This window comes from Nestor notabilis, unplaced genomic scaffold (assembly GCF_000696875.1).
Source record: "Nestor notabilis isolate BGI_N333 unplaced genomic scaffold, ASM69687v1 scaffold6578, whole genome shotgun sequence".
Classification (NCBI taxonomy): domain Eukaryota; kingdom Metazoa; phylum Chordata; class Aves; order Psittaciformes; family Psittacidae; genus Nestor; species Nestor notabilis.
In genome coordinates, this window is record NW_009940535.1 from 21,907 (window position 1) to 34,396 (window position 12,490).

The following is a 12,490-nucleotide window of genomic DNA, read 5'->3' on the forward strand; positions in this document are numbered from 1 at the left end:
AGCCTTTCCTCCAGATACCAGCAGAACCAAATGCCGTACACAGAGAGTGACAGAAGGAGGAACTATAAGATGAGCAGATGATTCACAGGAGACTGAAGAAAACACGGTACTACCTTCCTTTAGAAGCAAGATCCCTTTTAAAGAGAAACTTGTTCAATTCACAACGAATTTAACATGAGAATGTTTAATCCCAGGAGGGACTCCTCTGCACTGTGCTGCTACTGGGCTGCCCCCTGTGACAACTGGGCTGTGCTTCAGTGCAAGGGCTGCACAGGAACAGAGACTGAAATTCTGTTTGTCCCTGGGGCCAGGCTGACCTACTTGGGTTTGGTTTATTTTATACTTCATATTCTTCATTTGACACTCAGCTGGGAAATGGAGAGGTCACCTGAATTATATCCATCACTCAACACCACACTGGCATCATGCATTTGATAATTATTTCAAGTGGATAAAACTCACCTTCCACCAGCAGCTGAATGCCTCTGCTGGAAATTCTCCTTATGTGACAGTCCAGGTCTGTAGAAATTCGGGATGAGCAAATGGCTGCAAAAGAAAACTTCATCTTGGGGCTCGAAGTGTTGGCAGAAAGGTGTTTTGTGAAGAACTTTTAATCTTCACTGATTCTACACAGCAAGATAGGGCTGGGTTTTAGAAGGAGTTGCATTTCTAGGAGTTACACATGCATCAGGATCTAGAAGGTAAATACAGGTCAAGTGCAGGCTGGCCTTTAGTGATTTTATGGACTGAAGCCTTCAGGTGTTTACAACTGAATCAATTTTGTTTTCAATAATGTTAAATTCACCTTTAAAAAATTGGGTCAAGGAGCTGGAAACCCTGACCCCATGCTAATTCAGGAGACAAACTAGGTGCAGGAGGAACTCAGTATCTGAGCTGCCTGTCTTGAAACAAGATCTTTCAGCTTTTTCTCTGCTTTAATACTTCTGCCTTTCCTGAAACACTTATTTTTCCACCTAAGCTTGTGCTTTGCCTTTCAAAGGCTCAGCTGTGCCTCACTGGCTTTGGTGCAGCCGTCGCTGCTCTCAAGAAGTGTGGTGCTCCACATTCCAAGGGGATGCTCCCCATGCCAAGGGTGCTGCTGTCAGCACCCAGCATTCCCCCCCTGCCTGGGGGTATTTTCAGTGCATTTCTTTTATATCCTGGTAGTATGGACAAGCCACTACTTTAATACTTTCTTGTCTAGTCTCAGGGCTTCTTTCTCACCTTCCAGCGCACTTCCAGTTCTGTAACGTTAGACCTGATCTTATTAAGAGTTTTTAGATGCTTGTATAACATTTCACACCTCCCAGACCTTGTGTAAGCCCTAAGTAAGTCCCCCACTGCTCCAGTGAGCTCTGTGCCCACAGACACTGTTACTTTCTGCATTACGGTTGTGCTGCCCTGCTGTAAAGAGCTTAGCAGTGGGGGACTGGGACCTGACCAAGGTCAAGCCTCCCGTGAGCAGACAGGGCACAAAGCTGGGCACCTCTTTGCCTCTCAGCAGCCTCCCAGCACCCTGGTATCACATCATTCCCCTGCAACAAAAAGGTCGGGGGAAGGTTATGACTCAAAGCAGAAGCAATCTGTCAATTAACAAAAACAAAAGGTGACAGCAGCGCAAACTGCACAAGACACATCAACAGAATGTTTTGTATCAATTCCCCTCCCTGCAGTCACGAGCTCTTTAAACTATTTATTATTTGAGCAATAAAGCAGCTAAACTATAATCCATCTCCATCGGTAATTGTACCTAACTTCTAATGCATTAAGTCATAGATGCTTTAGTTAAAATCTGCAACCATTCAGCAGGGCTTTTTTAACCACTAAATATGAAGCATAACATAAACATTTGTAATTGCCAACACGTGCTAAATGAGTGTACTGACAAGAGAGTGTTACCATATGGTCACCAGCTCCTACCCAGCTGAGCTGGTATTAGGCTGCACTGATGGCTGGAGTGGGACAGCAGCATGAACACGGTCAGCACAAGCAGCTGTGAGTAGCAAAAGCAGCACTGAATTTCTCATGCTTGAAAAGTCTGACTCCCCTGACCACGCAAACACCACTCACAGCATCCCGAATCCAGCTTGCTTCTTCATGCGAGCACCCTCCACACCAGTCACCTCTTCTCCTCCTCTTCCTCACAGCGTTCCCTGCTTCCACTCTGGAGGAGATGGGTCGCAAGGAAGAGGATGACAGCAGCTCCTGGAAGAAACAGACGAGCAACATCCGAAAAACATTCATTTTCATGGAGGCCCTGGGATCGTAAGTACCAGAGCTGCCCTGCAGACAGGGCCACCGCTAGGTGCTGCCTGCCCAGCCCCAGGCAGTGACTCCCTCCTGGGCCAATGTCACAAGAAACTGACTCCCTCTGAGACAAGCCCCAGTCTCGAGGTGAGGGGCTGGTGCCCGCCGCTGCCGCACAGCTCTGCTGGTGCTCTGATTCATGGCTCACGCTTGCCAAGCAGCACCACAGTGGCTCCTTCCCACCCAGCCCTGCAGCACGGCTCCAAGCCAGCTCTGCCCTTTCCTCCCAGCCCTCTAAGCCTGAGTGGCAGCTTAGTTGAGTTTTGTTCTTTTCATGCTGAGTGCACTGGTCTGCTGCAGCTGCAAGGTCAAGCAAAGTCAAGGGATGGCTCTGAGAGAGGTCTCATAATAATACATCATATATTTAGCTCAAACCCTGACTCAGTTGAGGGATGAAACAAGAACGAGGATGTTCAAGTTGTACGATACTTCTCTGTGAGTTAACAGCTTAATTTGCCTATTCATGTGAATGAGACACGAAAACATTCCCAAGGTGGCGGAGGTGGAATTGAATTACCTCCACCAGTGAGTCGTGTCACGGCCAAATTTTCTGTGACTTGAGAACCCACAGCAAAGCTCCCAAAAAAACAGCTACTCCAGAGCTCGGCAACATTTTCAATCATTATGTCCCTGGTCAGCCTCGGAAATGAGTTAAATTATCCAGCAGCTTTCCCCAAAGGAATGAGGTTAGAAAAAAGCCTTGTTCTCTCTCAGCCAACTTGTTGATTCATCATTTTTTAATAAGGGGCATAATTATTATAAACTGTTTGGGACAGATATATAGAACAGATGCCCCAGCATCTGATTTGTAGGTTGTTCATTTCCTACTATTACATTAACAGGAAAATTTAGCATTAGAAATTGGGATTTTTTCCACATGCAACACTTAAGCTGGCTGAAGAATATAAATGAGGATTTGGGACCTAAAGCTACCTGGAAACCTGCTATCACCTTCCCCCAGCATCCACCACTGCTGAATTAGGGACTTTAGTGAGAATGTTCCTGCCTATTCCCTGAGAGACCTCGGAACTTGAAAGGCATTTCCATACAACAGCCTTCAGAGTTTATATGGATAAAAGGAGAAAAATGTGTGAAGCAGGGAAAAGGGCTCAACACCACCTGCTTTTTGGGTCAGAAGAGAGAAGACTATTACATATCATTTACTGAGAGATGCAAAGATTTGAATTCATCAAAAAATCTATGAGTTTTTGGGCATTGGTTTGGTTTTGGGGGTTGTGTTGGTGTTTTTCTTGCTAGGACCCAGTCCTGCCACAGCCATTTCCTCACAACCCCAATGGTGTTGCACATTGTTTCAGCAGCACCCAGGGCCCCACTGGAGGAGGAGGAAAGCAGAGCCAAGTGAGGAGCCGCTTTAGGCTCCTGCTCCCCATCACAGCATCACCACCTGCTGCTCACTAACAAGGACACATGAGCAAAGCACTGTGTGCTAGCTGGGAACAGCTCCAACTTTCAGTCTATCTGCACAGCACACGGGATTCTTTGCTTAGTGGATTACAGGAGATACAGGTTTTCTGCCCTTGTTTACTGGGTTTGCTGCAATAGCACCCCAGCAACCAAGAAGGTGCTTCCACTGCACTCACCTTCCTCACTCTGCCCTCCAGCTCCCTGCCTGGCTTTGCAGACTCAGTGGCAAGTTCCATTTAACTGCCATCAATTAATCTGTTGCTCATTTGATGAGGATTACTGAGGACTGACCTGGCAAAGTATGCACTGTCACTGTCCTGACACGTGTTCAGCTGCCTAAGACAAACCTGTAACAGGATTATGAGCTTTGGGCATGTTATAAATACCCACTCATTGCTGCACTGGGCAGAACCTTTATCAGGAACATACAAGACACTCATTGTCACATTGTCACTAAGGGTAGACGTATTAGCAGAAAGGAAAACACATAAGATGCTGAATGAAAATATTAACTGATATTATCTGATTATTTTGCACTTTAGATATACAGAACATTGGTTGATGCACCCAAATTACAACATAACTGGGTACTCTCATGCAATTCAGGTACCTCAGCCCGTGGGACAATACTGACCAGGGAAAGGGAAGGACTGTTTAAGACCATGGGGGCTTGGAGCAAATATGGTTTGTATTAAGCAGGAATTTCAGTTAGAGTGGAGGCTGTTGGGATCCTTCCATGGGGGGCTGTTTACCCCAACAAGCTTCCAAGTTGTAGACACACCGTTAGTGATGTGGTGACTGATACAGCCCCTCACCTGACCTGGGAAAATTCCCCCAACAGGCTGAAGTACAACAGTTCCCTCAAAGGCAGTAAACTAAGAGGCCATGGACGGTGCCTCCTGCACCCACCCAAGGTGTGGGCTCAAACCCTGTTTGCCATCTGCTTCCCCAGAGGTGTGCTCCAAACCCACAACCTGGCACATGCACTTGACTGTCTTCACAGATGGACCTGAGGAATGTGACTTCATTTCATTGCAGGGGTCCTTTTTGTCCACTACCTCAACACAGCTTTGTGATGAACGATGTAAAATTAACCTTTTCTCCATGAACAGAGAAAACTGGGGGGTGGTGTCTAAATATTGCGTAATCCTGCATTGAATCTCCTACGTTTGAGGCTGCTGGAGATAGTAGAATCCCAGACTGGTTTGTGTTGGAAGGGACCTTAAAGCTCCTCCAGTTACAACCCCTGCCACGGGCAGGGACACCTTCCACTAGAGCAGGTTGCTCCAAGCCCCGTCCGACCTGGCCTTGATTGTAGTTCTAAGTCTACACAATCAGCATCCGCTTAGAGTTAAATTACTTCCATATTGTTTTTAATTCCTATTTCCTCTTTTGCTCTGTGAGTATCCTCCCAGTTCACTGGGAAATACAACTTCTTTTCCTCCCTGCAGAGGTGCCTTTTCGGAAGTTTTCCTAGTGAAGAAAAGAAGCACTGGCAAGCTCTTTGCTCTGAAATGCATCAAGAAGTCTCCTCTCACAAGGGACAGCAGCTTGGAGAATGAAATAGCAGTGCTGAAAAAGTGAGTATATATACATTGTAATGTAAAGTAGGACAAATGTCCTCTCCTAAGGTGTGTGGCTCTACAGTACTAATAAATATTTCTTTTTAAAGGATGTATAAACGTTACTGTGAATTAGTAGATTAGTCAAGTTTCTGCTCTCATTCCTTGGCTGGGTTTGTAACCCCAACAGAGCCATATGTGCTCTGAAAGGAGTTTGCAATACCATCAACAATCCCCTGCCACGTAAGGAGAGGGAGATCGGCCACAAAACAGCCCAGTGAACTTTCACTGGTGATTAAAGCAAGAGGATTTCCACTTGAAAAACCACTTTTGTCCTTGCCAGGAAGATGACCCAAGGGCTGGACCACCTCTCCTACATAGACAGGCTGAGAGAGCTGGGCTGGGTCAGCCTGGAGAAGGCTCCTTAAGGGGACCTTAGAGCAGCTCCAGTGCCTAAAGGGGCTCCAGGAAACCTGGAGAGGGGCTTTGGACAAGGGCCTGTAAGGACAGGACAAGGGGAATGGCTTGAACCTGCCAGAGGGGAGATCGAGATGAGCTCTGAGGCACAAGCTTTTCCTGGGAGGGTGCTGAGGCGCTGGCACAGGATGCCCAGAGAAGCTGTGGCTGCCCCCTCCCCCGCAGTGTTCAAGGCCAGGTTGGACACAGGGGCAGCGGTGGCTGCCCCATCCCTGGCAGTGTTCAAGGCCAGGTTGGACACAGGGGCTTGGAGCAACCTGCTCTAGTGGAAGGTATCCCTGCCCGTGGCAGGGGTTGGAACTGGAGGAGCTTTAAGGTCCTTTCCAACACAAACTGTTCTGTGATTCTGTGATTTATCTTTGCAGAATAAAGCATGAAAACATCGTGACTTTAGAAGATATTTATGAGAGTACAACCCACTTCTACCTGGTCATGCAGCTGTAAGTATCAGCAGAGCCATTTCTTTGAGGGCCACAGAGGAAGAGTGGCAGGACCAGGATGATGTACCCTATTTCAGCACCTACAGACTGGAATCCCTCCTGTGTAAAAGCTGCATGCCCAAACACCCCTAAGGAGGCGAGAGCTGCATGGGTTGAACTAACCAGGACCTCAGTCCATGCTCGTTTTAGCAGCAAGTTTCTAAACCAAGATTAGGATCTATTTATGCAAATTAATTCATCACAGTTTAGCAGGGCAGAGACAGAAGCATTTCTAATTAAAGCTGTGCCACGCAGGGTTTCTAGAAATGAAAATGGGCAACCTGTCAGCTGCAGAGAAAGCAGCTCGCTGTGGGCATCAGCTCCAAGCACCCGGCTGCTACTGCTAACTTGCAAATCTAGCTAAAGGAAGCAATCACACAAAAACCCCACATACCTGCTTGTGTAGCAGAGCCTGGAGACTCTGCTGGATGCCTGCAGCTCAGACCTGCTGGGATTTGCCTTGTAACCTTACCCAAATTTCCTGGGCTTCCCAGTAATGCTTACTGGCACCCTGAAATTGCACTCAAGAGCACCCATCAGCCTCACAAAACCTGTTGCTCAAGGAATGGTTCTGCTGTAAGTAGAGTTGTAAAAGGACCAGAAGTTAGCTTGCCCAACACAAAGCATGATGAGCTTTGTTCCACTATTTTTTCAGTCGTCTTCTTTCTGAACTACCACTTCCACAGGGTATCTGGGGGAGAGCTCTTTGACCGGATTTTGGAACGAGGAGTTTACACCGAGAAAGATGCAAGTGTGGTGATCCACCAGGTCCTGACAGCGGTGAAGTACCTCCATGAAAACGGGATAGTTCACCGGGACTTGAAGGTGAGACCTGTCCCTCAGCAACAGCAGCACCCTGGGGAGCTGATGTGACTGGAGGCTTCACCACCTCTGCCCCTGACTTTCCCATTTTCTACCACACATTTCAACCTCTAACCACTCTGTGTTCACAGCCTGAAAACCTTCTTTACCTCACTCCTGAAGAGAACTCCAAAATCATGATCACGGACTTTGGCTTGTCTAAAATGGAACAGAACGGCATCATGTCCACTGCCTGTGGGACTCCAGGATACGTTGGTAAGCCAGGGATCAGGAATGGGCTTGTGCTGGTGGACTGTCTGGAGAAAAGGGCTGTGCATGTGCAGTGCATTGCCTAGCAGAAAGGGAAAAAAATACATGATTATTCACAACAACGTGTTATTCACAGATGTGCTGCGTGGACCACATAAAGACTGGGTTACAAATGAGTGTAGAGACTGAAAAAGCTCAAATTGTTCAAAGGTGCAAAGAAAAGGATAATTTTCAGAGCAATATATTTCAGCATTAATCATGTATTTAGTGGAAAAATACAAAAATCTTTTTAACATGATGGGATTTTGCGTAACGTCCACTAGATGCACTGGCTGGTTACTGGTTAAAACCTCCGGATGCAGGCAGAAATTGTCTGTGGTTCTTTCTATTCAATGGCACAAAATAATCCAGCTGGGAAATGGGGCTGTTACTGGCCTGTTCTCTGGCACCTCAGAGATCAAGTGTACAAGAAACTACTGATTTTCCCTGTATTGGATAATTTATTATTGCTTAGAATCGTCATTTGGTTTTGCAGCCCCTGAAGTCCTTGCCCAGAAACCATACAGCAAAGCCGTAGACTGCTGGTCCATTGGAGTTATCACCTATATCCTGTGAGTAAGAGCAAACAGCATCCCACTTATTTCCCCCCAAGTTTCCCAACTCCTCCATCGCTCCATACACCTCTGCAGAGCAGCAGCGCCAGCGGAGGCAATACTGGACCTCCCATTTTGCTGCAGGAATTCAGCAGCACTGTATTCTTCCTTTGCACAGATTCACTAGACCATAGAAATGAAAGGGATGTGGGGAATCAAGTACTGGAGTGAAGATGAAAGGAATCACATTTTCTTTCTCTATTATGTGCCTCATATGCTTTGTTGTTTCTTTTTTTCAGTTGCCCACAAATCTCATTCAATCTTCCCCGGTACTTTTTGTTTCATTTCCTCCCACACCATGCAGCTATGTACCAGCTGTGGCTTTGTCCTTTTGCTGATGCAGTTAAGATTTTAACTCTTTTCTTTAGCTTTACCAATACACTTAGATGTAAGGGACACATGGAGGGATAAAGCAGCCGCCTCTTTTACTCACTTGTGTTGTCTGCCGGGCTGTGTGGACGGCAGCACTGAAGGACCACTGGCTTTCTGCTCTGTTCCAGGCTGTGTGGGTATCCTCCTTTCTATGAAGAGACTGAATCCAAACTGTTTGAAAAGATTAAGGAAGGCTACTATGAGTTTGAGTCTCCATTTTGGGATGATATCTCTGCATCAGGTAAAGCTGCAATCCAGAGCCCTGTGACCTTCAACTTCCCCGGCAGGGATAGGAAAGGATGAAGTCTTGAACTGATTCACTCACACAGCAGCAAACCCCCAGATGTGGGAAATGATTGCAGAGGCTCCCCCCACCACTGTAGGGGAGTGATGACAGCAAAGCCAGGCTGCAGTGGCAGAGTTTGGGGTGCTTTGCATCCTGCCTGCAACAGAGGAGCCTTGGCTGAACCTCTGTTAATGTAGCCCTGATTTTCACAAATGACTAGTGAGCTCAGAGTGGGCTTAGGTTTCCCTTGGCAGTAGGGGAACTCCAGGTCTTTCACCTTGTTTTTCTGTTTGTTTGGGGTTTCTCTTCTTTTCCCCTTTCCTTTTCTTCCCGTCAAGTCACACTTCCTTACAGCAACACGACGAGCTGTGTCAGCCACCACTGCCCCTTCCACCAGACCAACCTGCTCATGGAGCTCACCTGCACAGAGTTTACTGAAACCAGCACCTTAGCAGCATGTTTTGAACATCAATATTTTATATATATACAAAAAAAAAGTAGCAGGAGGTTTGTTAATAATGTTAATAACAACAACCACAATCCTCCCTGCAAAATAATGGAATAAAAATAAGGGAGGGATGTAAGTGCTCTTTAAACCAACTTCTAAATCTGCTCAGTCTGCACTTTCTTATGTTTTTTTTTGAGTTATTTTTTAGGTGAATAATTCCACTAAAATTAATGTAGTTAAGTGTGAAGTTTGGTACATCCCCAGTTAACATTTTTTCATCTGGAGCCTTTCACTACAAATGTCTCCTTTTAATGGCATGATGAAGCAGTACACCACCTTCTTAGGGCTGACCTTTGTGATATTTACCCACTAGCGTTTGTTAGGCTGGTATCTTGGAATAAGGAGAAAATAACCTTTTTCTCTGTGCTTCTTTCTCCTCCCTTCCCACCCAGCCAAGGATTTCATCAGACATTTACTGGAGAAGAACCCAAGCACAAGGTTTACGTGTGAGGAAGCCCTGCGGCACCCATGGTGAGAGCACCAGGGCCCCAGCAGTAGCTGGTGGCCACGGGGATTTACCAGCCTCTGTGTCTGGCTCCACATGCTCAGTGATGGCTGGGAACAGGGGTGCCTCCTCAGCCCCCGTTATTAACGTCACTGCCTGCCTCCGCATGGCCCTGGGTGTTTCTTTCTTGTGTGCGCAGAAAGAGAGTGATGAATAATTAAAGATGCAATTTGTGCATATTTGCCTCCATAAACAGAGGCAACGAAGAAATCCCACCCTGAGCTTTTCCAAGCTTTGAAGTGTGTGTTTGTGTTACATTTTGTTGCTGTTTTTCCTTGGGGTTTAATTATTGCTGATTGAACATACAAAGCAGTTAGTTGCCTCCAGAATGTGGAATGCCTTACAAATGCCATCTGCCTACGAGCCCATTTTCTTCTCTCCCCATCTGCAGGATTAATGGAAATACAGCCCTTCACCGTGACATATACCCATCTGTCAGTGCTCAGATCCAGAAAAACTTTGCAAAGAGCAAATGGAGGGTAAGTCATTCACTGGTGGAAGCCTAGAGCCATTTCACTAACAAATGCCAGTTGCTGCCATCTAGCAACAAGCCAGGCTTCAGCTGTGTGGGGAAGCACCCAAAAGCTGAGATCCTGCAAAGGCTTCCTGAAAACTGGATGCAGTTACTGTTTATAGTATGTTGGGACTGATACTCCCTCCTGCAATGTGCACTCGTAGGTTCACCACAAACATTGCACTACAGTGGCTTCACAGGGAAGGGGAATGGGTTATTTGCCTTTATAGTGAGGGAGTGAAATTGGTGCTCCATCAGCAGATCTTTTGGGGAGCTTAATTTGGCTTTTCCTCCTTTCAGCCTTGAAGATAAATTGGTGCTTCATTTATATCAAGAGTTTTAGTAAGAATTTAGGTAGAGAAAGGAATGCCAAAGGAACCACGTGTGTGACACCATTTTAAGTATATTCAGAATTCAGTGCCAGCCTCTGTTTCACAATGTGGTTAATTTACCCCTGATTTCATAGAATCACAGAATGGTTTGGGTTGGAAAGGACCTTAAGATCATCCAATTCCAACCTTCCACTAGAGCAAGTTGCCCCAAGCCTCGTCCAACCTGGCCTTGAACACTGCCAATTTCCTACATGATTTCTACATGAAATCTATGTTTTCCTACATTATTTCCTCATGTAGAAGTGGTTGTCAACTCCAAAAACATCAGCAGTTTGCATTCAGTGGAAACCATGGTGTTCATGCCAGGAACGAGCACTTCCCACTTTCCACGCACTGTGCAAACAGTCATCTCCTCAGGGGGACATTCCCTTTGTCCTGCGGCACCCACCCAGACTGGCACAGAATCACAGAATCAACTAGGTTGGAAAAGACCTTTAAGATCATCAAGCCAAACCATTACCCATCTGTCAAGCCCACCACTAAACCACGTCACTAAGGGCAAACTGATCTCTCCTCATGATCTCCCATCACAGCCGCCCCTTGTCTGCCCCCTCATAGTGGCCCACACCAATACAGCTGCTGCCCTCACCTCCCATGGCTGCCCCCCTCACCAGCTGCTCACCGTGGGGTTTTTGTCCTCTCCCCCAGCAAGCCTTCAACGCCGCAGCTGTTGTGCACCACATGAGGAAGCTCCACATGAACGTTCATGCGGCGGCTGAAAGCCCCCTCCCCAATACACAAGCCTCAGAGCCATCCAGACCCAGCACACCCATGGCAGCCACCCGGCCAGCGACCCCAAACGAAGAGAAGGACACGTCAGTGCCTCCGGTCCCCTCGCAGGGCTGTGCAAACCCTCCCGCTCAGCTGGAGCAAGACACAAGAATGAGAGAGGAAAAGCTGCAAAGGCACTCGGAAAACGGACCCACCATCCAGCCCACCAGCAGCAGCCTGGTCCTGCCGGATAACCACAGCCCACCAAGCAGAACTTCTTGTGGCTGCGGTCCAGCCTGCATGGGGCACGAGAAAACAAAGACATCTTTCTGCTCCGAGACAGTGCTGCTTAAAAAGTCTGCAAAATCCCAGTAGGTATCCTAGCCATTGGCCATAACATCCAACAAAATACATGGAATAACCACCTCTGGAAGGAATTGCCTGGCATTTAAGTTGCCAGCCCAGGTGGAGATAGAAAGAAGGGAGGAACAGGGAAAGAAGCACATGCTTTGATGGCTGCATAGCAGTACCCAGCCAAGTGTTTATGTGCTTGCAGGAACATCAGGTGAGGCAGTGCCTGGGCTGCATGGCAGAGCCTGCAGTGAGCTGAGGCACCAGGGCTCTGCTGCCACACTCCATTGACTGGAGCACATTTGCTTTCCAGAAACCAAGATTGCCTGTGGTTAAAGCTGCTGATGCCAATTACTCATCTGGTGCTGAGTGATAGGCTTTGCTTCCAGCAGCTGATGTCCTTTATATTAAACACATTAAAACCACCATTTCCATTCACCTGCAGAACGATCCTAAACATTGCTGTTTCTCTTTTTTCTTCTTTTCCAACCCTTCCATTCCCAACCAGTCATTTCAAATCAGAAGTTCTCGTTCCGATGAAAACCAGTAAACACTCTTCTCACTGTGGCACTGGGCAAACTGGAGTTTGTTTGATCATGTGATGAGGAGGCAGGCACCGGGCTCACCACATCACCAGCGGTAAGTGCACGGCCATCCAATCTCCACTGCTTTCATTAACCCCATTATGGCATGGAAAAGGGAAAGGCACAAATAGCAGAGTGATTGTCCATTAAATACATTGACTCACAGGTTTTTTGCAACAGAAAAGCCTTAACTAAACCATCTTTCAAGGAAGAAATCATCTTTCAGCTTCCATTAAGGCCAGTCCAGTGATTCTGAATCCAACTTTTGTATCACAACAGGGTTGTGCAAGGAA

At 46.9% G+C, this 12,490-nt stretch overlaps 1 protein-coding gene across 1 annotated transcript; it reads left to right on the forward strand.

Annotated features, from left to right (window-relative positions):
• The first annotated feature begins 2,173 nt into the window (after nucleotides 1–2,173).
• Nucleotides 2,174–12,215, forward strand: CAMK1G (calcium/calmodulin-dependent protein kinase IG). Its single transcript, XM_010020409.1, has 11 exons — nucleotides 2,174–2,265; nucleotides 5,184–5,312; nucleotides 6,137–6,211; nucleotides 6,937–7,075; nucleotides 7,204–7,327; nucleotides 7,857–7,932; nucleotides 8,475–8,587; nucleotides 9,533–9,611; nucleotides 10,037–10,124; nucleotides 11,200–11,633; nucleotides 12,122–12,215. The coding sequence occupies exons 1-11, from the start codon at nucleotides 2,174–2,176 to the stop codon at nucleotides 12,213–12,215; spliced, it is 1,443 nt and encodes a 480-aa protein (XP_010018711.1).
• Nucleotides 12,216–12,490: the final 275 nt, after the last annotated feature.